Below are 25,386 nucleotides of genomic sequence, written 5' to 3'. Positions count from 1 at the left end.
TCAACAACTTTAAAAATATGAGTTGGGGAGCTGGGGTTGTGGTTCAGCAATAGAGCCCTCGCCTAGCACGTGCAAGGCCCTGGGTTCAATCCTCAGCACTACATAAAAAATAAATAAATAAATTGGGGCTGAGGTTGTAGTACCGTGGTAGCACGCTTGTCTAGCATGTGTGAGGCACTGGTTTTGATCCTCAGTACCACATATAAATAAATAAGATAAAACTATTAAAATAAATAAATTAAATAAATAAATAAGGGTATTGTGTCAACAATGTGTGTGTGTGTGTGTGTGTGTGTGTGTGTGTGTGTGTATATATGAACCAAGGGTGGTGGTTTACATCTATAATCTCATATAATCTCAGCTACTCTCAGCTACTCAGGAGGCTGAAGCAGAGGATTATATGTTTGAGGCCAGCCAGCCTGGGCTATTTAGTGAGACCTTGTCTCAAAAAAAAAAAAAAAAAAAAAAGGTTTGGGGATGTAACTCAGTGAACTCAGTGGTAGATCAACACAAAAGTTGGGACCAGGTCCTGGGGATACAAGGGTAATGGGACTGCTGAAGTCCATAGTCTAGTTGACACGACTAACATTAATAAGAGGATCTCACCAACACATTTCTGGAGTGGGTACCATGATGGGAACGTGCCCCAGGGGAATGCAATCCGTATAGGAGGTGGGTGGAGGGAGTATTTGAAAAGCCTTGGGGCTGTCCCAAAGTGGCAAATGGGGCTGGGGCTGGGTGGTAGGTAAGGAGGAGTTTGGCCAGTGAGGGTGGGAGCAGAGCCTAGGGAGGCAGTTCCCCCCAGAGGGAACAGCGGGTGATGTCTAGAAGATCCTTGAGTCAGCAAGTGAGACTTTGAAGGGCTGGTGCGTGGCAGGAGGAGGGCGGGGTGCGGGGTGGGAGGCTTCTGTAGAGGTAAGCGGGATGGTTAGAGCGGGGCTTTGACAGCTAAGAGCCAAGCTAGGGGTTTCTCTGCAGATGGAGCTCTTTCACCCTCTCCTGAGAGCGCAGGAGAAGAGTGAGCAGGGGAAGGGTCCAGTTAGAAGGTACCCGGGGATGGTGTAAGGGGCGGAAGGTCAAGTCGAAAGGCGCCACTCGCGATGGCCATGAGGAGGGTCGCCCTGCAAGGCGATGAGACTCAGATTCTGCTCCAGAGCTGGAAAGTGAGAGGTGGCGGCAATCGGAAGGCGCAGAGCCTGAGGTTGACAGATGTTCTTAGGGACACAGAAAGGAGAAGAATGGAGATAGATAAGAAGATGGGCTCTGGGTTTTTCTGATAGAAGGGGAAGGGTGCAAGTGGACAGGAGGGTCCAGAAAGATAAAGATGCTAAAGGAAAGCCAACTGGGTAAGTTATCTGAGGAAGTGGAGTAGAAGTGTGTGGGGGGAGCAAAGAAGTAAACGACTCTGGTGAAGGAACCCTGAGGAGGTAAGTCAGTAAAAAAAGAAAATAAAATGAAAGAACTAGACTAATCACCCAGTGTGCTGTCCCAAAGTGGCAAATGGGGCTGGGGCCGGGGGTGGTGCTCCTTCCTACGGAGAAAGTTGCAGCCTCCAGGCAAGGACTCATTCCCAGAAGGTTCCAATAGGAGAGGCTATAGCGAAGGGGCACAGCGGAAAAGCGGGAAACTGATGATGTTAATGGGGTGTGTTATCACGGGATGTCTGGAGGCTCTGTGCAGGTTTGGGCTGGTCCCTGAGGTTTTGAACCCGTCCTGCCTACCCATCCCCTTCTCTATATGCAACAGAAATGCCGTTCACTCACTAGATCCAGGGCTCAGAGCTAATGCACCCGGCGCCCCATCTCACCCAGCCCCCAGAAAACCCCAAAGAGTGAAAGCGCCTTTCCGCTATTTTACGAGTAACGTAGGTGGGACTCAGAGAGGGCAGCCTTTCTCCCAACGCCACACAGGAATCGGGTCCTTTCTCAGGGGAGTACTCCCTGCCCAGGGTCCCCGCGCCATCTAGGCCCCCCTCTGGGAGGAGTCGGCCCGAGCCCCTCCTGCTCCCCGCCCTCCGAGGGGCGGCCCGGGGGGCGGGCGGAGGAAGTGAGCGCAGCGGGGAGGAATGTGAGCGGGCGGGGCGCACCGGCCCGGAGCAGCGGGGACAGCCGGCAGGCGGCGGGGTCGGCGGGCGCGGCAGGCCGGGCGGGTGCGGCAGGCTGACTGCGCGCGATGCCTCACTTCACTGTGGTGCCCGTGGACGGGCCGCGGCGCGGCGACTATGACAACCTCGAGGGTCTGAGTTGGGTGGACTACGGGGAGCGCGCCGAGCGGGAGGAGTCGGACGGTGAGGGCTTGCCGGGCGGGGGCCTTGGCGGGGTCGCGGGGCGGCCACGAGGGGCCGGCTCCCGCCGGTAGTGGGACTTGGCGCGCTTACGTCGATGCCGGCTTAACTTTTCTTTCTCTGCGCCGCCGCCACTCCCCGCTCCGCGCGTGCAGACACGATTTTCCTCCGCTCCGGGCGCGCGGGCCAGGTCGCTCTCCCTAGCCCAGCTCCTCCCCTGCGAGCCGCGGGCGGGGGCTGCAGACGTGGCCGCCCGGGGAGGCCAGACAGCAGGCCGCCCGGCCCCGGATAGCTCCGAGCCCGGGTCTCCTGCCTTTTCCTTTGGGAGTACAGCCAAAGCCCCAATTGCAGCCTCTTCACCTTTGAAAACGACCTCCATCCTCTTGTCGCCTTGGCCCGGTGATTCCCTCCTTCCCTTGCCCTCCCCTTCCTGTGTCTCCCTACTCTCTAAACTCTCAGGCCCTCCCCGAGAGAAGGGTGTGCCTGCTGAGGGGGCCTTTGGGTACCTGCCTGTAAGTCGTCCCTGTTGCCCAGGCCTAGATCTGTAGGTGCAGTGGGCATCTGGGGAGCATTCACACGGGGCCAGGCTTGTCTAGGCACTTAACGTGAACCGACTCGTTTAATCCTCCCTACCTTCTTTGGGACAGATGCTGTTACTTGCACTTAGGAAGGAGTGGTGGAAAGTGTGGGGAGGTTATGAAATTTGCAGGGAGGGGGGTTGTTGGGGGGATATTTAAACCCCCAGGGGAGATTCTAGCACCTTAACTCTGAACCTGGGTGTTAGTGCTGGTCTTGGAGGTGAGTGTCTCCTTTCTTCCAGGCTCCTGCCTCTTCCCTTGCCCCTTTCTCCATCTCCTCTCCCAGAAGGCTCAGGGTTTCACTCAGTCAGACGGTGTCCTTGCCAGGGGCCACTTTTGGAGTCCTGCTGGAAACTTATGTTTGTCTGTGCACTGTGTACTGGCATATGCATGTGCAAGTGTGCTGCTATGGGTATCAAGTTAAAGGCAGGGTCAGGTCAGGGCATTCTCATGGTCACTGTATCCTGCAGGATTGTGATATGACTGATGACAAATGCCTATAATGTCTGGGACTGACCATGATGGAGACATTTAAGAAATTCATGTCATTGAGATGTGTCAGGTGATATGATCTTGACCTCTGATCTGTCTTTGATGGTGATATGACTGAGCTGATCCATGCTGATGCAAGTGGCTGTGCGTTTGTATTACCTGACTGCCATGTGTAGAGTTGGCACAGGACAGAGGGATGGGCTTTTTGGATATTTCAGGCTTGACAGCTGTGTGAGTACCCTTTGTCATTCCCTTGTCTGTCCCTAGTCTTGTTCAGAGAGTCAGAGCAAGAGGCAGCATCCCTGCTCCCCCGACGGAGCCTGGAAGAACCTCTGTCCCTGGAGGCTGGGCTAGGCTGCATCCCTGATTCAGTGGGCAGGCAGAGCTGGCTTAGCTTCTGCCTGCCTTAGCCTCATCCAGCCAGATGCCTCCAAGCAAGACCAGCTCCTCCCACTAGGTCCTTTCCTTTTCCTCCTCCTCTTGCTTCTTTTCAGCCAGACCTTGACTGTGTTTGCAGTATGGGGGACACCCTGAACCCTGGTGAGTGATTTTTTTTATATATTTTTTTAGGGGCTGGAGATGTGGCTCAAGCAGTAGCGCGCTCGCCTGGCATGCGTGCGGCCTGGGTTCGATCCTCAGCACCACATACCAACAAAGATGTGTCCACCGAAAACTAAAAAATAAATATTAAAAAATTTCTCTCTCTCTCTCTCTCTCTCTCTCTCTCTCTCCTTTAAAAAAATATATATTTTTTTAGTTGTAGGTGGACACAATACCTTTATTCTGTTTTTATGGGGTGCTGAGGATCGAACCCAGTGCCTCACTCGTGCTAGGCAAGTGCTCTACCACTGAGTCACAACCCTAGTCCCCCTGGTGAGTGATTTTGATCCTTCTTGGTGGGGACTGCAAAAGTTCAGAGGACTGAAAAACAGTCAAACTCAGGTCCATGTCCTGGGGCTCCTAGCTGAAGGCCTGCCCTCTACTCCTGTCCTGGGGCTCAGGAGGTCCTGAAGGAGCACCTCAGGCAGATGCTTTTGTGTACAGGGATCAGGAGGGTCACCTGGATCCTTACCTGTCACTGGTGTCTATACAGTTGCTGGTGGGAACACACCTGTGTCCCTCACAGGCAGGCCCCAGATCCCGGCCATACTGGGGGTCTCAGGTGGCATGTGAGCAGCTTGGGCCTGGCAGGCATGCCCAGACGTGCCCTGGAATTTTTGGAATAGCTGAGGCCAGAATGGGCAACTTGAATCTGAGGGCAGTACAGACATCCAGTGTCTGCTTAGACCCTCTTACGTTTCCACAATCCCATTGGAGCTGTCCCTAAGCAAGGCTTGGGGAACTCCAACAAGTGCTTTCTGGGTGTCTGGCAGCAGATACCCTTTTCTGATGCCTCTGGGCAGTTGGAAAAGCATGTGTTACTATTTGTACATAGAATAGGACACACAAGGCAGCCCAGAGGATCATTTTCACATGGGAGAGGCCAGGAATCCAAAGCAGACTTCTGGCCATCTGAGCACCCAGAGGACAGGATATGCAAACTCTGGCAAAATTGCATATTCTAGACCTCTTCTTTACCTTCAAGGATCATGCTACACCTTGGGGTGTATCCTGGATGGACTAGGGTCTGGAGTAGGAATAGGGAACCTACAGCCAAGCCCTCACCTGGCTCTAGTACCCTGTATCCTGGTCTGACAAAATTGCATTCTCACTGGTCAGCTGTTAATATAAAGGGTAGTATTACAGGGTTTTTAGATTTTTCTTGTGACTCCTGATCCTGTGTAAGCATCAAAGTTATAGCAAATGTCATAGGGTGTGAGGGTGTCTGAGGAGCTATATGACCCCACTGGGCTTTAACATGCCTTGGTAGGATGACTTTCTGGCTGCCTTTGTCTACTGTGTCATTGACATTGACCTATATGCAATCATTGAACATGTGACTGATCTGTTTGGCCCACTTAACTAGTCCAGGTTGCTGGATGAAGGAAATATACTGCTTTCACATGCTAAGGCAGAACTGACTTTACCCCAGAAATTGTCACAGGCACACTTTACCTATCAGTCTCCTTGAGTGATAAAGAATCCATAATGCAGCCCCTGCTAAGTGGTTGTAGGCTTGGGAAGCCAAGTTAAACCACACACTGATATCAAGAGGATGTTTCAGATGGAGAAGGATGCATTAGTCCACGTTCTCAGCTGCAAATGAGAAATGAATTGTGACCTATTTAAATGAAAACATTGACAGTCATGGCCAGTGCATGACCCAATCACACCACTAGTCTGGGTTGGTAATAACACTTCTATTACTGCGTCCATCTGGGGACACTGTGCCAACCCACTTAAAATCAAAACTGCATACTTCTGCAGAGCATGGTGGTGCATGCCAGTATCTCAGCTAGTCAGGAGGATCACAAGTTTGAAGGCAACCTGGGCAACTTAGCAAGATCTTATCTCAAAAATGAAAAATAAAAAGGTCTGGGGATGTAACTCAGTGGTCGAGTGCCTCTGGGTTTAATCCCTAGTACCCAAACAAAACAAAACTGCATGCTGCTTCCAGCAAACACCATGGGTGGCTTCTTTGAACCTAAATGTCTACAGCCCATTTATTGTGAGACCTGAGTCAGTGCTGCAGCTACCAGACTTCATTGGGGTGGAGGGAAACTTGGCATCTAGAAAAGAAGTACTTAGTGTCTGCTGCCTGTTTGTTGGAAAACTGGGAATGTCACCATGAAGACTCACAAGAGACAAATGTAGAACAGGGAAGAATACGAATGATGGGATGCCAGGAAAAAGCAGGCAAGCTTTGGGAGGTGAGATAGCCTTACCAAGGGGAAGAATAAAATGGGGGGCCCTGGTGGCACATTCCTGTAATCCCAGTGGCTTGGGAGGCTGAGACTGGAGGATCACAGGTTCAAAGCCAGCCTCAGCAATGGTGAGGCGCTAAGCAACTCAGTGAGACTCTGTCTCTAAATAAAATACAAAATAGGGCTGAAAGTGGGCTTGGTGGTTGAGTGTCCCAAAATTCAATCCCTGGTGCCCCCTACCCCCCAAAAATCATTTTGGTTGCTTTCTGCCAGGTTTCCTTGGAGCTGAGGCTCAGTCTCACCAACCTGAGGGGTGGGTGGAAGCTGGTGTGGGCCTCTCACCTGTTTTGATGCAAGATGGAGGAATCTGCAGACCAAGGAGCTAATGCCCTGGGACCCTGTGAACAGTCCATGCTTCTATCTTCCTTCTTTCCTCTTTTTCCTGTTTGCAGTGCTGGAAATTGAACCCAGGAGTGCATTACCACTGAACTACATCCCCAGCCATTTGTTTGTTTATTGATACTAGGGATTTAACCTAGAGGGGCTCTACCTGTTTGTTGGAAAGCTGGGAATGTCATCCCCCTTTTTGAGACAGTAAGGCTGGCATTGAACTTGAGATCCTCCATCCCATCCTCCATCCTTATATCCCACCCTCCATGCCCATCTACACTCCTGTATTTCCAGACTATACAATCTAACATTCACCCACCAGCCTTACCTTTCGCAGATGACCTGGACAACTGGCTCCCACTTCTGCTTACTGTACAGCTAGGGCTTGCCCCCACCTCCTGGCATGCCTTGGGCCACCCTGCAGGGTGCCCCCTCAGGCACGGGGCATGGTGGGGTAGCTAGCAGGCCACCTGCTGGCCATGGCAGCAGAAGGTGCTCTGTGCGGCTTCATCTATCTGGAGAGCAGTACCCGGCTGATGCCTGACGACACCGAGCCCTTGGCATGGGGCACTCTGGGTGCTCCAGATAGGCCTGAAAAGGGGTTAGGGGTTATGCGAGGGGGGGCTGAGGCCAGGGCCCGCCCCCTCAACAGGCCCCACCCCTCGCCTTACCCTGGGGCTTTCATGCCTGTACCCTGTGTTACAGGAAACGATGGGCTGGGTTTTGATTACTGGCTGCTCTTGGGTTACCCTGGCTCTTCAAGGAGGCCATTAGGTGTGATGGAGAAGCTGATGCTCAGCCTCTTAACACTGTGGCCTCCAAAGTGGTTTACAGAAAGGATGTTTTGGGGACTGGCCTGTGGGGAGGGGTACAGGCTGCATGCTCAGGAGGCAGCCCCTAACTGGGTTTCTTTCCCTTTCTCTCCACAGGACAGAGTAATCACAGAGAGAGCAGCCCTTTTCTTTGCCCCTTGGAGGCTTCCAGAGGAAGTGACTACTATGACAGGAACCTGGCACTGTTTGAGGTAGTTGAGGAGCCATTTTAGGCCACAAATGTGGCAGGCTGGGAGACAGACTGAGGCCTGTCAGGGGCCTCTCATCTAAGCAGGCAGGCTGGATGGTGACTCTTCTTCTGCTCTCCCCTTGTCTTGCTCCCTGTAGTCAGATAGTGTTTCCTGTGGCCCTTCAAAATGAAACTGCTTTCCCAGAGGCCATTTGCAATTCTGCCTCCATTGCCATCTCCTGGGCTGTTAACCTTTGCCTTCCTTGCTGCCCCCTCAGCAAGGTGACCACCCCCTGAGAATTTCTTTTTTTCCCTGCACTCCCAGTTCTCCGCCTGTGGGCTCTCTCATGGACTCCTTCTTTCCTGGTTGGTTCTTCCAACTCTCGACCCTGGTCCTTCTCCCTGAACCTGCTCTTGCCCTCTACATTTGCAAGCTCAGTTGATATCTCTTTGAAAGTTTCCCAAATTTGTGTCTGAACTTATATTTTACCCTTTCCATACTCAAGCTGAAAAGTAAGATATGGATTTAAGACATGGTTTAGGCTCTTAAACTTTTTATTATAATTTATTTTTTAGTCATAGATGGATACAATATTTTTTGAAAAAAAATTGAAATTTTTTTATTTATTTATTTTTTTTAGTTTTCAGCAAATACAACATCTTTGTTTGTATGTGGTGCTGAGGATCGAACCCGGGCTGCACGCATGCCAGGCGAGCGCACTACTGCTTGAGCCACATCCCCAGCCCCCAATATATTTTATTTTCATGTGGTGCTGAGGATTGAACCCAGTGCCTCATGCATGCTAGGCGAGCACTCTACCTCTGAGCCACAACCCCAGCCCCTAGGCCCCTAAACTTGGACCCACATATTCAACTGCTGAATAATGTAGGCTTCTCAATCTCCACATTTCCAAAGGCCTGTATATTTATTCTTTGCTCTCAACCAACCTCCCTGTGTGTAGGGTCAGAAAAGAGCTGTCAGACAGTGAAAGGCTAAATGTGGATAAGAAACCAGTGGAGAGTTGGCACTAAGAATGAATCAAGGGCTGGGAAAGCCTAGACCCCCGTGGGAGTTGGGGGTCCTGAGCCTAGGATACCTCCTGACCAAGAGCAACAAGGTTCTGCAATAAAGCCTTTGTCCTGGCTTCACTTTGAGGATGATGGGCCAGCATCCCACTTTGGGATTGAGGTATGTTAGTCACAGGAACCAGAGCCTGGGGTTAGACCATTTAGGAAGGTCAGACAACAGAGACTTCAGTTGTTCCAGACAACTTTTGTCTGCCTTGGTCCCTGAGGTGACTAAGGTGGCTTTTTTTGTGGGCAGTCCAGGGTAGATATGAATCCCAGAGGCTCAGCCATCGCCAGTAGGTGGCCAAACAGAGTAGATAGGATGAAGTGTGCAATTTGCCTGTCTGCCAACTGTGCCTGCCCTTCTTTTTCTCCCCTGAGGCGGGTGGTTTTCACAAATGGGCTGGCAGTGATTGCAGCCAAGGTGGGGCAGAGAGAAGCCACCACTGGGCTGGGCCTTTCAGTGCCACGTGCTGGGGTGTGGTGCCCACACCTGCTCAGTTGGCTGGCTTGGGCTTCCCCCAGCAAGAGCTGGGATCAGGCCCAGGCCTGCCTCAGGGCCTGGCATGGAGCCAGAGTCCAGGCTGCTGGCTACATATAGGTAGCCTGGCGCTGGCCTGGCCCATTGCCATATTGCCCCGTGGCTTTGTTTACAGGAGGAACTGGACATTCGCCCAAAGGTGTCATCTCTTCTGGGCAAGCTTGTCAGCTATACCAACCTCACCCAGGGCGCCAAGGAGCATGAGGAGGCTGAGAGTGGAGAAGGCTCCCGTCGGAGAGCAGCCAAGGTGAGCCAGTCAGGGTCATCAGAAGGGCCACACTTAAGATGACAGACAAAACACCATGGAATATACTGTTTTCCCATGTGGTGTGCGCACGCCAGGGGATGTGGATGCCAGGTGAGGTGAGCGTGAGAGTGGGCACTGAATGTCTTGGGCTCATAGGGGCTTTAAGGGATGGGCTAAGGAGGAACTTCTGAGGGAGGCCCTCAGAAATGACAGTGGGTGAAGCTGGGCATAGTGGTGCAGGCCTGTAATCCCAGTGACTAGGGAGGCTGAGGCAGGAGGATCAAAAGTTCAAGGCTAGTCTCAGCAACTTAGAGAGGATCTAAGCAACTTAGTGAGACCCTGTCTAAAAATAAGAAAAGGACTGGGGATGTGGCTCAGTGGGCTCAGTGGTTAAGCACTTCTGGATTCAATCCCCAGAAACAAACAAACAAACAAAAAATTTAAAAAGAAGGAAATGACAGTGGGTAGACTGGAGGTGTAGGTTTAGCTCTGGTAGAGTTTCATCAGCACTTCCAGAAAGACAGAAAGAAATGACAGTGGGAACAAGAGCTGCTTGCACTCAGCCTCTAAGAGTGACCCCATCTTCTCAAATGTTATACTCACAACACAATCATGAGATGGAAACCTGTAGCCTGTAGTCGCAGCTGCATGGGAGGCTGAGGCAGGAAGTAGTAAGACCCTGTGTGGAAAAGAAAGGAAGGAAGGTAGGGAGAGAGAGAGAGGGAGAGAGAGAGAGAGAGAGAGAGGAAGGAAGGGAGGAAGGAAGGAAGAAAGGAAAGAAGGAAGGGAGTATGGGTGGATTTGAGATGTGGCTCAGTGATAGAGCACTTGCCTAGCATGCATGAGGTACTGGGTTCAGTCCCCACCACTGGGAAAAAAAACAAACAAAAAACCTATGAGATAAGTCATTCATTTTTTTTTTAGCTCTTCTGAGTCCTGCCCATTGCCTGTCTAGTCCCCTGGGCCAGCCTCCTGACTCCCTAAGCCTGGCTTCTCTCCCACTTTCATCTTCATTTCTCAGATGAGGAAACTGAGTGACAAGGCCTTAAGTAACTTGCCCAAGGTTAATGCATGATGCTGGGAGAAGTGTTTTTGGCTGTACTGTGAGGTATGTGATTGTGAAATACCAGATCACTGGCATCAAATCAGGATGGATAGCCTGGGGGCTACACAGCCTAAAGCAAGTGACATTACTCTCTTGCCCCTAACCAAGGCTCCCACAGTCCCCGGGTTGCTTAAGTACCAGGTTGTGCAGGCATGAACATGTGATGGAGCCTGACATTTCCTTGTAAAGCACATCTATTCCTTCAGCCCTCGTCTCTATTTAGGATGATTTTTCTATCTTGCTCAGCTCCTGTATTCGATGGGCCTCAGTTTAACTGAGGGCTGGGGATTTTTTCAGCATTTTGGTTTGAAAATAAGGGGTCCTGCCAGGTGCAGTGGCGCATGCCTGTAATCCAAACAGCTCAGGAGGTTGACTGGAGGACAGCAAGTTCAAAGCCAGCCTCATCAAAAAGCAAGGCGCTAAACAACTCAGTGTTGACCTCGTCTCTAAATAAAATACAAAAATAGGGCTAGGGATGTGACTCAGTGGTCAAATGCCCCAGAGTTTAATCCCTGGTACCCGTCCCACAAAAAAAGTAAGGGGCCCTCCCTTTCCACCTCCTGTCTCTCTGAGGTTTGGGAAGTAGCTGCATTTGGAAGGAGCTGGGGTCTAGTCCTGGCTATACTGTTCTCTTTGGAGGTTAGTTGAAACAAAAGGAACTCCAGGTTGGGATAAGCCAGATCACCAGGCTCAGACTTGCTCCTGAGATTTGGGCCTTGCTGGGGTGGGTCCAGGAGAGAGGATACACCAAGCTGAAGCACATCCTTCACCTGTCGCTTCCAGGAGACAAACAAGCCCACCCTTTCAAGAGGGCAGCTGATATCTTGATTATACAGAACTAACCTCCACCTCTTCAGCTGGTTGAGATTTTGCTGGTATATTCTGGAATAAAGATAGCAGAGAACTCTGTCTCTGGCAACCCCTATGCAGCCTTGCAGGAGGGGTCTTAACTTCTGAGAGTGTTGCCCACAGTGGATGACAGGATCATTGGATAAGAGTCTCATCCCTGTCCATTGAGGATGAGTCAGAACTGAGAGTAAAAAGGCCCCCAGGAAAGACTAGTGCACATCTCAACAGAAGCATGGGAGGGAAGCATGAATTGGTGAAGGGCTGTAGTCCTTTGGCCTAATGGGGAGCCTGTGAGGATACTAGGGTCTAGCCTCAGCTTAGTTACCCATCTGACCTTAAGGTGAAGATATGAGAGGGAAGCTGAGGGTCCCAGCCTTAGTCACTGGGACCATGGAGGAAGGAGGAATCTAGTTAAGTACACAGTAGGAAGCTAGGGAGCTGTGGGTCTCACCCAGAGCAGCTCTGAGCAGGGGCCTCAGAAAAGAATGTTTGAAGCAGGAAGGGTGGGCCTCCAACCAGTCCATGCCAAGACCCAAAGGCAGCCTCTCCCTGGCAGTCACTTTGGCTCTGGCCCAGTGACCTTCTGAGGCTGCCAGAGGTTATTTGGGGATGCAGAAAGCATTTCCGGTCCTGCCCTTTCCCACACTGCTCTTTTCTAAGAATGACTCAGCCTAGGATGGGGGTGGGACTCAGAGTTCTTGCTGCCATTATTCCAAAATGGGTGGTATCCTTTGAGAAGGGCTTGGACAGAGCTTAGATGAGGTGTATCTTTCAGAAGGGAGCTTTTGTTCTTGCCTGGATCCTCCCAAGTTCCTTTAGCCTGCACACAGACCCTGCCCCAAGCCAGAACCCTTCAAAATGCTTCTTCTGGCATGTAGCTCTCTCCTGACCCCTCCATTCGCTCTGCAAGATTTTCTCAACAGGATGTCCAGGGACTTCTAAGCTGTCATTCACTGGGTTTAGGAGCACCTTTGGGGGATCTGTAGGGTCTGCTGGTGATAGAACAGTAAACAAGTCAAGTCTGCCACAATATGATAATGAGTCATACTAACACAGTCAGTAATGTGACCTGTAGTGACCATTATCATAGAAAGGTATGTCAGATGCTGAAAGATTACAGGAGGAGCACCAACTCCACCCAGCCTAGGGGGAACTTTCTGGAAGAAGTGACAGTTAAACTTCTGATGGTTTCACTGAAGAAAGAGTTTTCTAGGCAGTGAGGCAAGGCCATCCTCCCTGGCAGAGCCTAGCACATGCCCAGGTTCCAAGGCTCAGAAGAAGCCATTGTGGTATGGAGCTGGGAATGACAGAGGAGGTGATGGGGTACATCTGTCAGCTCAAGCCAAGGAATCTGCACCACATGCCACACACTGTACTATAGAACAAAACAGGGTTTTCAACAGGGATGAAGGGATTGTACTTGGTTATCAGAGACCTACTCTGGCTGCAGAGTGGACTAGGGTGTGGAGAGGTGGGCAAGTGTGGGAGGATATCACCTAGTGCCCCAGTTTACTATCCTAGGGGCACTAAGGCTGAGACAAGGAAGCCTAGTCTCTGGATAGCAGAGAGGTAGAATGGGCAGGACTCCATGTCCATCTGGTTAAAGTGGGGGGATTGCAAAGAGGGAACAAGAGGGAAAATTTCTTGGATTTTGGCTTAGGTGATTTGGGGCCTGTTCAGAGAGAACGTGAGGACCTGAGATAGACCCCTTTTCGCAGACATTTAGCAGAGGAGAGGAAGGGGAGGAGGCAGTACCTTGAGGAGAATTTAAGTTCAAAAGCTCACTTGTGGGGTTTTAGAAAGAATCAGGTTTCATAACCCTCTCAATCCCAACTGTCTTGCTGTATAGAGTTAATAGAGATGGGCATGGTAATCCCAGCAATTTGGGAGCCTGAGGCAGGAGGATCACAAGTCTGAGACCAGCCTCAGAAACTTAGAGAGGTCCTAAGCAACTTAGGGAGACTCTGTCTCAAAAAATAAAAAAGGGGGCTGGGGTTATGCCTCAGGAGTAGAACGCTTGCCTAGCATGTGTGAGGCTCTGGGTTCGATCCTCAGTACCTTATAAAAATAAATAAAATAAAGGTATTGTGTCCAAATACAACTAAAAAATAAATATTTTTTAAAAATAAAAAGGAACTGGGAGGGCTAGGGTTATAACTCAGTGGTAGAGCTCTTGCCTAGCACATGTGAGTCATTGGGTTTAATCCTTAGCACCACATAAAAATAAATAAAATAAAGGTTTTGGGTTGGGATTGTGGCTCAGTGGTAGAGCACTTGCCTAGCATGTGTGAGGCACTGGGTTCTATCCCCAGCACCACATAAAAAAACTAAAAAAACAAAATAAAGGTATCGGTTCATCTACAACTAAAAAAAAAAAATGTATAAAAAAGGGGAACTGTGAGTATACTCAATGGTTAAGTGCTGCTAGGTTCAATCCTCAGTACCCCAAAAAGAAAGTTAATAGAGACATTCTAGCTATACCCTGACTTCTGGGGCTGGGGGTACCCCACTATAGGTAAGGGATGACTGAATGACTAGGGAACTACCTTCTGTAGTGCATCTGTGCCCCTCTGATGCTCTGTGCCACCTCTTCTCCTGCCCATATAGGCACCCAGCATGGGCACACTCATGGGGGTGTACCTGCCCTGCCTGCAAAATATCTTTGGGGTCATCCTCTTCCTGCGGCTGACCTGGATGGTGGGCACAGCCGGGGTGCTACAGGCCCTCCTTATTGTCCTCATCTGCTGCTGCTGTGTAAGTAGCCTGGTGGGTCACGGATAGACTGAGCAGGGGCCATGGTCACCCTACAGATCCCACCCATCTGAGCTCATCCAGGGCTCATCCAGGCCCTCCTTTCCACAGACACTGCTGACAGCTATCTCCATGAGTGCCATCGCCACCAACGGTGTGGTTCCAGGTAGGTAAGGGAATGGGGCCCAGAATCTGCTTTGATCTGTCTGGGAACCCCCATTCTCCTCCACCCTTAAACAGTTCCCCAGTGGGATCCCAGTCCCTGACTTTCACTTAGGAGTCTAACAGAGTTTTGAGACTGCTGTCATGTTTTGTTAGTATAAAAATAATACACCCTTCCCCCCAATGGGCAATATTCATTTGTCATAGGAAGGTTTGAAAGGGCAGGAAAACAGAATGAAAAACTGAAAGCATTCATAACCCCACCATGCTGAGTTCATTACTATTAGGCTTTCAGCATATGATCTTAGGGTCTTCTAAAATATCGCTATCTCTCTCTCTCTCTCTCCCCCTCTTCCCCCCTTATACACACACACACACACACACACACACATACACACACACACATATGTACATATAAATGTACATATAATTTCTTTTTGCTGTATATATAGATATATACACATACATATATATGTTGGAAAGTGGGTTTTGTTTTTTCAACAGAGTTTAATTCATTATAGTAGGATATAACCCAATTTATGTGATTATTCTCCTACTTGGGTATTCTACTTTTTCATTGTTATAAATATTATTTTTGTGAACAGTCTTGAACACTGATCTTTGTTCACATCCCTGACGGTTCCCTTAGCAAAATCCTAGGGGTAGGAATACAGTATGAAAGGGATTGACTGTTTTTTAAGTTTCTTGATTCCTGTTCCCAGGCCTTCATCAGAGAGGTTATATCAGCAGCACATGTATTCAGCAACATGAAATCACACTTGTCTCTTCACCTTCATCACCCTGGGGCCTAGTGTTGACTCTGTCAGTCTTGCCAAGGGTGTTAGTCTAGGGCCAGAGGTTTAACCATGGATGCCAAATGGTGGCAGGCTTAGGCAGGGACACAGGGGCCAAAAACCTGAAAAGACAATAATCCTACCCTAATCTATGAATGGGAAAAGCAGTCGTGTCCTTTTGAGTGGTTGTGAGGGCTTATCATGAGGGAGACCCCTTGAAAAGCACTGACCTGGACCTGTGCATACTTTCTCTATTGTAGCTGGAGGCTCCTATTTCATGATCTCCCGCTCACTGGGTCCAGAATTTGGAGGTGCTGTGGGCTTGTGCTTCTATCTGGGAACAACATTTGCGGCAGCTATGTATATCCTGGGGGCCATTGAGATCTTGCTGGTGAGTCAAGCTAAACCCTCTGTAATCCATCTTCTTGTTCCAGACCTACATTGCTCCACTAGCTGCCATTTTTTACCCATCAGGCTCTCATGACACGCATATCTAAACACTTCCCTTGGATTCCACACAGAAGGCCCAGGCTGTTTGTGCTCCCCTGCTATCCCTGGCCAGGGCCTAGGGTCATACCACGGGAGGCATCAAAAGAGAAGGATCTCTGCTCAGGCCTGTTTCCCCCTTTACTTTCATGCTAGTCTGGGCCAGGCAAGAAATTGGCCTGGCTGTCTTCACTTTAGCCTGGATATGTCACCTATCTGGGTACTGTTTCAGCCATGGCAAGCAACCAACTCTTGCATTTAGTTGAATGACAGATCTTGGGTGGTAACATAGAGACTAACTACTTCCTGAGCTTGGATGGCTCTGGCCAGTTCAATCTCCTAGAGCTCTATGCCAGCGCCCTTCAGATTGAGCTTCTCCTTATCCCTAAGTCAGAGTGAGCTACCACCGGATGCCTTCTGGAGATTGCAGAAAGCAATCTAGGGTGCTGTGCCCAGTTCAGCTTCCCACTCTCCACTGAGGAAGCAGAAATGTACAGGGTATGTGGGCAGCAGAGTGGCAGGTACTTTCTCTGGGGATGAAAGAGTAGAAGATATTTAGAGAGACTGACTTTACTATTCCCACCTTCCAGTCCTCTGCTCATAGTGTGAACCTTGTGCCTAGCTCATCTGTTTTTTGTTTTCCATTTCTCATATTTCTTCTACATTTATAATTTGGAATTCTTCTGTAAGGAAGTCCCTTTTCCCCAGTTTGTTTGTTTATTCAACCATGTAATTATATGGACTTTTGGATATTTATTTTGTTCCCTGGGTTTTGGGTTATAATTCAATACTACCACTATTTATTTTGTTGTTCAAACATTCTACTTAGGCTCTTCCACTTCAGGTTGGCGTCTATGTCTGGATCCTTTCCTTTCTAAAAAATAATGACTTTATTGAGATGTAATTCACATAACATTCAATGCACTACCCAGTAAAAGTATACAGTGCATTGGTCTTTAATATATTCACAGGGATGCAACCATCACCACAATTTTAGAACATTTTATCACCCCAAAAGAAACCCCATCGGTCATCATTCTCCATTCTCCCCCAACTGTCATCTCTCGGCAACCACTAATTTGTTTTCTACCTCTAGATTTGCCTTTTCTGGACATTTTGTATAATTGGAATTATATAATACGTGGTCCTTTGAGACTGGCTTCTTTTAGATATACTTTTAAAAGAAAACCAAAATGACAGGTTTCACACTCCAAATAGGAAGGTTGAACCCTCTGTAATCCATCTTCTTGTTTCAGACCTACATTGCTCCACCAGCCGCCATTTTTTACCCATCAGGCTCTCATGACACGTCAAGCGCCACCTTGAATAATATGCGAGTATATGGGACCATTTTTCTGACTTTCATGACACTGGTGGTATTTGTTGGTGTCAAGTATGTGAACAAATTTGCCTCACTCTTCCTGGCCTGTGTGATTATCTCCATCTTCTCTATCTATGCTGGGGGCATCAAGTCCATTTTTGACCCTCCCGTGTTTCCGTAAGTAACTCAGGCTTTTGTCCAGACATTACCTTGTCATCCCTTCCAAGTAGACTGCCTTTGATGCCCTGGGTCCCCAAGACTGTAGGGTGGGAATGGACTGGGTCCTCTAGCTCAGCAGGTGGTGATGCTTATCCCTGCAGGGTGTGCATGCTGGGTAACAGGACCCTGTCCCGGGACCAGTTTGATGTTTGCGCCAAGACGGTTGTGTTGGACAATGAGACAGTGGCCACCCGGCTGTGGAGTTTCTTCTGCCACAGCCCCAACCTTACTACTGACTCCTGTGACCCCTACTTCCTGCTCAACAATGTGACGGAGATCCCTGGCATTCCCGGGGCAGCTGCTGGTGTGCTCCAGGGTGGGTCCTCCCTCCCATGTTCCTGTCCCTGAGCCCACAGGCTGAGCAGGAGAGCAGAGCACAGAGCTGTCCTTGTGTGGCCAGCTCGGGAATGGGGGGAGCAGGTCTGGCTGCCTTCCCAGCTCAGCAGTGTCCTCTCAGCCTGGCTCTTGGCAGCTGAGTTTCTGGTGAATGGAGATTGGCCAGCATCCCAGCCCTGCAGAAGCCCCTGGAAAGTTCTGGCAGCCCCTCTTCCTCTGGCCATCAGCCCCTAATGCCACCTGGGGATGTTCTCACAGGGGCCATAAAGGGCTTTTGTCGGGAATGCAGGCGGTGGTGGGGCTCTGGTTGATGATGGTTTCAGCCACCTTTGTCTATCAGACTTGTAGCTTGGATAGCTTCCTCCCTGCAACCAGAGAAGCCCTGTGGTAGACACTGTAGCAATCAGGCTGAAGCTGTACCCAAAGTCCCCAGCTTCTGGCTGATCTGCCCCAGACTACCCTGGGGAGGTCCATGGGGCTGTGTTGGTGATGCTGCTGCCTCCGCAGAGAACTTGTGGAGTGCCTACCTGGAGAAGGGAGAGTTCGTGGAGAAGCGAGGTCTGCCCTCCACAGACGCCCTTGGCCTGAAGGAGAGCCTGCCCCTGTATGTGGTAGCTGATATCGCCACATCCTTCACTGTGCTGGTTGGCATCTTCTTCCCCTCTGTAACAGGTGAGCCCCTTTTGCCCACCCACCCATCCCTGCCACCAGTCCAATCTGGAGAGCCCCTGAGGGAGTCTCATCTGTTTTTGGAGGCATCATGGCTGGCTCAAACCGCTCCGGGGACCTCCGTGATGCCCAGAAATCCATCCCGGTGGGAACCATTCTGGCCATCGTTACAACCTCGCTTGTGTGTATCCTTTCCTAGGCTTGAAACAGGGGAGAGGGGAACAGGAGGCACTTGCCTACATGTACATCACCAGTTGGCATGCATAGACACACTATACACGCATCCCTCACCCCCTCATATACAGGCACACACCGGGGGGACACATGCACATAAACATAGTACCCTCAGCTATCTGCAGGCTGGGACTGGGGCAAGAGCCGCTAGGGTCCTGTGTGGGGATGAGTCTGGTTACAGTGCAGTGGAGGCCTAGCTTCCTTGACTCTGTGTAGACTTCAGCAGTGTGGTTCTCTTCGGCGCCTGCATTGAGGGTGTAGTGCTCCGAGACAAGTGAGTGAGCTGTGCCCCTCCCTGTAGCAATAGCTCAGCCTTTGCCTCCCTTCATGCTAAACCCTGCACATGGTCACAGACATTTCCTTAGGCTGCTGGCTGCCAAGGGTAGTCTGTGCCATCAGGTGGATCAGGCCCCTCCAAGAGTTGGTTTTGAGAGGATGGCAACATCAGGGTCAGGGCTGAGATGAGGGTCAAGGGTAGGGGCTGGCATTCGGCCTTCTCCACTGAAGGCAGAGCTCTGTCCTGCTTAGCTCCTGCTATCCCTCACTCTGGGTGGCCCCACCCAGGACTTGGGGGACTCCTTGCCTAGAACATGGTCTGAGCCTGGCCCCTGCAGGTATGGCGACGGTGTCAGCAGGAACCTGGTGGTGGGCACATTGGCCTGGCCTTCGCCCTGGGTCATCGTTGTTGGCTCTTTCTTCTCAACATGTGGTGCTGGCCTCCAGAGCCTTACTGGGGCACCTCGTCTATTGCAGGCCATTGCCAAGGACAACATCATCCCCTTCCTCCGGGTGAGCCCTTCTATATCACCCTCACATGGTTCTGGACATAGCACTGGCTAGGGAAAGAGGGAATTTGGATGCAGCGTAGTCTGCCCACAGGGGCACCAAGGCCAGGTGGCCATCCATAAGGAGCTGCTGAGAGCTGCCCTGGCCCTGTGTATTGTTGGCAGAGCTTCTAAGACCCAGAATCCTCATGAACTATGGCTCATCCAAAGAAAGGAGGCCTGAAGTGGTGGAGTCAGGAGAAAGTTGTGACCTCCCATGGGGATGGCCTGAGCCCCAGAGAAAGGGCCTGGGGATAATGGAGGCCAGGCTGTGGCTTGGGGTCCCAAGTGTAGGAGAGGGTGGCAGGAACAACTCCTTTTCTGGTGCCTACAGGTGTTCGGCCATGGGAAAGCAAATGGTGAACCAACGTGGGCACTCCTCCTGACTGCACTCATTGCTGAGCTGGGCATCCTCATTGCCTCCCTCGACATGGTGGCCCCCATTCTATCCATGTGAGCTGGGGGCAGGGCAGAATAATGGTCTTGGTAAAAGCTTGCTGAATCCCAGTAACTTTTAACAGGGGACCCCAGCACCTCTCCATGATCCTTTCTGGTGTTGAGGGTGCAACTATGTGCCAGGCTGTGTGGGGAGATGTTGCTTGGCAGGTCTCAACCTACCCCTGCATTCTGGAGATAGCATGGCACCTGCAGAGGAGCTATAAAGAGACCAAGAGGCCCCTCGCACTACTGTGGGGACCTTCCAGAACAGGAATCCAACAGATTCTCCCACTGCTGAACAGAGAAGCACCTGGTCCTTTGAGGCTTAATGAAGCCATCACTTCACCATTCATCATTTTCAAAGTTGTTTGCTCTGGATTTTTTTGCAGTACTAGAGATTAAACCCTAGGCTGCTCTACTGCTGAGCCACATCTCCAGTGAGATATATATATATATATACATTTTATTTTGAGACAGGGTTTCACAAAGTAGCTTAGGCTGGTCTCAAACTTATGATCCTCCTTGCCTAAGCCTCCTGAGTAGCTGGGATTACAGGCATGCACCCCTGTACCTAGCTCAAAGTCGTTTGCTTTTAATATTCTGGAAGCACCTGGACAAATGCTTTTTGTTACAATTTTAGTCCTAACCCAAATGAATCTGCATTTGTGCCAGTGCTGTGCAGTTGGTGATCTGCACGTGGAGATTTCCAGTAATTCTTGAGGCAGAGTTTCTTCAATTGCTGTTTTCACCTCTGCCCATGTTGGAGTCATCACACACTATGCTCCATGGCTGATGGGCTTTGTTCTTCTGAAGAGCCTGACCTCCTTCACTCCTTAGCCTGTAGACTTGACAGGGCTTCCTTCCCTGCAAATAGTCTCCACCCTGGCTCCAGCTAGGCCTGCTGTACCTGGGCTGTCCTCTGCCTCCAACTCAACCCATCCCTCACACCTCAAACAGTTCTAGTTACAAAGCCAAAGGACACTGCTCAGCCTTTATTATGTTGTACTTACTGGCAGATCCTGATGGGACTTACCTCTCATGGAATCCCCTACCCCTAGCACCCCACTCAGGAGTCTTCCTGCCTCCAATCTACCATTACTCTCTATCAGCTGAGGGTAGAAGTTGTGCCCCTTCCTCTTAGCCATCTTTTTGGCTGCCTGCCTGGGAGGGCTCATACAGCCAGCCTTGCCCATGTTCCAGATTCCTACTCCCACAGCAGCTTCTCTCAGGTGTCTAATCCAGTGCATTCATATGGTCTTTGCCATCTACTCTTGGATCTGTTCGTCTTTCCCACGTGTGACAGCTTCTTATCCACTGGTCATCCAGGCCAGTATCAGCCAGCCAATCTTCAGACACTGAGCATTCCTCAGCATTCCTTGACACCATCCTATCCCAGCTCTCTACTTGATATCCTGGGGCCCTCATCCCCTTCCAGCTTTCTGCCAGGGATCATTGGTCCATTCTCTTCTGACATGGGTAAGGCTGGCTGTAAGGATATGGGCTTCCTCATCCTCTTCATGGTTTTAACAGGTACAGCTTCTCAAACAAACAAACAAAATGCCTTTTTTTGTTATTTAGGAAATCTATAACATGGACATGGGCAAGGCCAGCTGCATGTGTCTCCTGACACAACGTGGCTCCAAGGACACCTTCTCCACATAGTCCCATCTTCCTGAGGCTGCAGGAGTGGGTGCTGTGGGGGTGGGAGGACCTGACTGTGTCCATGCAGTGAAGGGAAAGACATGGCCTAGAAGGTCCAGGCTCAGCCTGACATGAGGTACCCGGAGATACTAAGGAGGTTACTCTGTACCGACCAACTCCCTGTGCTACAGGTTCTTTCTGATGTGTTACCTATTTGTGAACCTGGCCTGTGCTGTACAGACACTCCTGAGGACCCCCAACTGGCGGCCCCGGTTCAAATACTATCATTGGTAAGCTAGACCCTTAAATCAAGTTCCCTGACATAGGAGGTATCAGGGAGTCTAAGAATGCCATTCTGAATGAAGTTTTGAGTTTGCTGGGCAGTGGTTACTCATAAAACACTATGGGGAAGGAGGTAGGGGCCTTAGCCTAGTTTTTATACCCAGATTGTGACTTGGGACTTCACAGGGCTACCAGGGCATGGGATGGGTTATGGCCTAGGACCCTACCAGTCTTGCCCTGATTCTACCTCTCTCCTCACTCTGTCTTAGGGCGCTGTCCTTCCTGGGCATGAGCCTCTGCCTGGCCCTTATGTTTGTTTCCTCCTGGTACTATGCTCTGGTTGCCATGCTCATCGCAGGCATGATCTACAAGTACATCGAGTACCAAGGGTGAGTGAAGGGACTGTCGACAACCTATATGGTTGAGGGTTCCTGGCTAAGAAGTGGGATGGTCTGAATGGTGAGTTGTTGAGGGAGCAGGGCCACTTTTGGTATCTACCATGAGTGATAGGACTGGAAGGCTCTGACTCAGGGCCTAACCTCTTTCCATTCCTGCATTCATATAGACAGAAATCCCTGGTGAAGGGCTGGGATGTAGCTGGGAGGTATAGCTCAGTGGTAGAGTACTTGCTTAGCAAGTGTGATGTCCTAGGTTCAATTCCCAGTACTAGCACTACCAAAAAATAAAATTCCCTGGGTGGCACCTGGAGCTCACAAGCTTGTGGCATCTGCAGGGCTGAGAAGGAATGGGGTGATGGGATCAGAGGCCTATCCCTGAGTGCTGCCCGCTATGCGCTGTTGAGGCTGGAAGAGGGGCCTCCTCATACCAAGAACTGGCGGTAAGTTCACACCCAGTCTAGCACGGGCCATCTCAAGGTTCTTAGGGAGTGCTGGGAGGGTAGGAGCCTCCAAAAGTGCTGGATCCCCATCCCTAGTCCAGTTTCCCCTTCCTTGGGTTGCTAAGGATGCCCTCCTGCTTATTGTACCCTTGGATCTACACTATCCAAAATATGAGAGCCCATGATCTGAGAAGGGAAGAAAAGAAGGGGTGCCCTGAAAAGGCCTGATCGTGGTCTCAAGCTGCCTCCCCATCTGGCCACTGCAGGCCTCAGCTCCTGGTGCTGTTAAAGCTGGATGAAGACCTTCATGTGAAGTACCCACGACTTCTCACCTTTGCCTCTCAGCTTAAGGCTGGCAAGGGCCTGACGATTGTTGGCTCCGTCATCCAGGGCAGCTTCTTGGAGAGCTATGGCGAGGCCCAGGCTGCTGAGCAGGTGCCTGCAGAGGGTGGGGAAGAATGGAGCCAGATCAATGGTATCTGGGCTGTACTGGCTTGTAGAGGAGGGGACCAAGCCTGGCCAGCCAGGTAGACAACACTGCTGCCCCTTCAATCTGGAACAAGAGAATATAGTTGTCCCGTCTTGAAAACATTGCCTCTGGGTGGGTAACTTGTTCCAAGCCCTCCCCCACTTCCAAGAAGTTATTTGCCTGAGAGCCCTAGAAGGTTGCCCAGAAGAGGGAAGCTGGTGGCCTGACTTCCTGACACTACTGTGTTCCCCACAGACAATCAAGAACATGATGGAGATTGAGAAAGTGAAAGGCTTCTGTCAGGTAGTGGTGGCCAGCAAGGTGCGTGAGGGGCTGGCCCACCTTATCCAGTCTTGTGGCCTGGGTGGCATGAGGCATAACACCGTGGTGCTGGGCTGGCCCTATGGTTGGCGACAGAGTGAGGACCCACGTGCCTGGAAGACCTTTATTGGTGTGTGAAGGGCCAGGGGCCAGGGTCATGGGGTGGCAGAGGATTGAGGGACACAGGCTGATGGTCAGTAGTGCTCCTTTTCCCTAGACACAGTGCGCTGCACCACAGCTGCCCACTTGGCCCTGCTTGTGCCCAAGAACATTGCCTTCTACCCCAGCAACCACGAGCGCTACCTGGAGGGCCACATCGATGTGTGGTGGATTGTACATGACGGTGGCATGCTCATGCTTTTGCCCTTCCTGCTGCGCCAACATAAGGTAGGCCAGGTGAATGGTCTTGGGTGAGAGTGGCTATGCTCTTGGAGGACTACATGAGACTGAACCACCCCCCTGTTCCGTTGCCATAGGTTTGGAGAAAGTGCAGGATGCGCATCTTCACGGTTGCCCAGATGGATGACAACAGCATCCAGATGAAGAAGGATCTGGCCATCTTCCTATACCACCTCCGCCTTGAGGCAGAGGTGGAGGTGGTAGAGATGGTGAGCTACCTACCCCACCCTTGCCTTGAAGATACCAAGTGCCATGCAACCACATCTTCACAGCCTCCTCTCTTCCCAGCATAATAGCGACATATCTGCATATACCTATGAGCGCACACTGATGATGGAGCAGCGGTCCCAGATGCTGCGGCAAATGAGGCTGACCAAGACTGAGAGGGAACGTGAAGTCAGTGGCTCTCTTGGTTCAGGCTGGGGGTGGGTGGCAGGGTCAGGCCTTTGGAGACACCATCCTATGGGGACATCAGACTGACTCATCCTGGCCCTACCTAAGCCAGTGCCCATTTCCTGGAGGCAGAGTAATCATGTCAGGCCAGTCAGGCCCTCCTTTTCTCAGGGTGCCCAGGCCATCTCCTCTGTTCTCAGGCCCAACTAGTCAAGGACCGGCACTCAGCCCTGCGGCTGGAGAGCCTATACTCAGATGAGGAAGATGAGTCTGCTGCAGGGGCCAATAAGATCCAGATGACATGGACCCGGGACAAGTACATGACTGAACCCTGGGACCCCAGCCATGCCCCTGACAACTTCCGGGAGCTGGTTCACATTAAGCCGTGAGTGTAGCAAATATAGACCCAGCTTTGTTGGGCCCCGGGGAAGAGGCAGTGTGGGACAGACAGACTGGGTTGGGTGGGCAGGGACAGAGGCTTCCTTTGCTAGATTCTGATTCTTTATGTCAGGGACCAGTCCAACGTGCGGCGTATGCACACTGCTGTGAAGCTCAATGAAGTTATTGTCACACGATCCCATGATGCCCGCCTAGTCCTACTGAACATGCCTGGCCCACCCAAGAACAGTGAAGGTGATGAGAACTGTATCCCTTTGTGGAGAGGCAGGCCATGGGGAGGTGGACAAAGTGTGAGGTCAGGCCAGGAGTTTTCTTTCTGGGGTTCCCTTGGGTGGGGGTGGCCCTGATTGCCCCTTGGTCCTGCTGCTGCCTCCTTGACCTGATGCCTGTAGACATGGAGTTCCTTGAAGTACTGACTGAGGGCCTTGAACGGGTGCTGTTGGTGCGTGGTGGTGGTCGTGAAGTCATTACCATCTATTCCTGAGCCCAGTGTGGTCTTATGGCCTAGAGTGGGGGTATCCAAGGCAATAGCCCCCACCTGAGCACCTACTTGCCAGTTCTGCTTTGCCCAGCCTTGCCTTGGGCCAGCTTTGCTAGGTCTCCTGGGAAACCAGGTCTGGGCCTGGCAACGGAGATGGATTTGAGTTCCTGTGGGACCCTGGGAGGTGTGGGGACTTTCCTCTCCAATACCCCAGTAGGATGCCCTGGCTAAAGACGACCGGTGGGGGCTGATGTGGGTTTTAAGGCCCAGCCCAGCCCAAGAGCACTATTTATTGTATATTTATTGTTTGGATGTCACCATTTGGGAGAAGGGGAAGGGCAGAAAGGGCGGGGGTTGAACTCATCCTGCTTGCAGGAAGACCTGGCTCAGACTACTGTGGGCAGGGACCCCCATTAAGCCAAGAGGAATGGAGCTGGCCGAGCTAAGGCCTGACTTTCTTCAATAAAACATTGTGTACTCTGGGCCTCCCGCTGCCCCTGCTCTGTTTCCCTTGGTGCCAGTGGAAGAAGGCGGAAATGAACCCAAGCCCAGATCTGGCTCCCTGAGGC

At 51.0% G+C, this 25,386-nt stretch overlaps 1 protein-coding gene and 1 long non-coding RNA gene across 4 annotated transcripts; both read left to right on the top strand.

The window, feature by feature from the left end:
- Positions 1–2,063: 2,063 nt before the first annotated feature.
- Positions 2,064–25,301, top strand: Slc12a4 (solute carrier family 12 member 4). Of its 3 annotated transcripts, none has more exons than XM_078032550.1 (24): positions 2,065–2,287; positions 7,478–7,572; positions 9,275–9,406; positions 13,968–14,114; positions 14,223–14,277; positions 15,328–15,458; positions 16,810–17,051; positions 17,195–17,409; positions 17,937–18,101; positions 18,185–18,283; positions 18,549–18,606; positions 18,947–19,121; positions 19,491–19,609; positions 21,427–21,525; positions 21,787–21,906; positions 22,251–22,355; positions 22,622–22,790; positions 23,080–23,275; positions 23,363–23,532; positions 23,622–23,753; positions 23,833–23,940; positions 24,138–24,322; positions 24,449–24,582; positions 24,729–25,301. In XM_078032550.1, exons 1-24 carry the CDS (start codon positions 2,173–2,175, stop codon positions 24,818–24,820), a joined length of 3,258 nt encoding a protein of 1,085 aa, XP_077888676.1. In that variant the 5' UTR covers positions 2,065–2,172; the 3' UTR covers positions 24,821–25,301. The 3 variants fall into 3 exon arrangements, 2 of the variants coding, with proteins under 2 accessions (XP_077888676.1, XP_021577352.2); XM_021721677.3 differs by lacking the exon at positions 2,065–2,287 and adding an exon at positions 3,858–3,894; XR_013430956.1 differs by lacking the exon at positions 24,138–24,322 and having other exon boundaries at positions 2,064–2,287.
- On the top strand, positions 19,616–21,327 carry LOC144370890 (uncharacterized). The gene is made up of 2 exons (XR_013430957.1): positions 19,616–21,070; positions 21,173–21,327. It is a non-coding gene; the product is annotated as an uncharacterized LOC144370890 (long non-coding RNA).
- Positions 25,302–25,386: the final 85 nt, after the last annotated feature.

The sequence above is a fragment of the Ictidomys tridecemlineatus genome, chromosome 15 (assembly GCF_052094955.1).
Source record: "Ictidomys tridecemlineatus isolate mIctTri1 chromosome 15, mIctTri1.hap1, whole genome shotgun sequence".
NCBI lineage: Eukaryota > Metazoa > Chordata > Mammalia > Rodentia > Sciuridae > Ictidomys > Ictidomys tridecemlineatus.
This window is presented reverse-complemented; position numbering and strand designations above follow the sequence as displayed.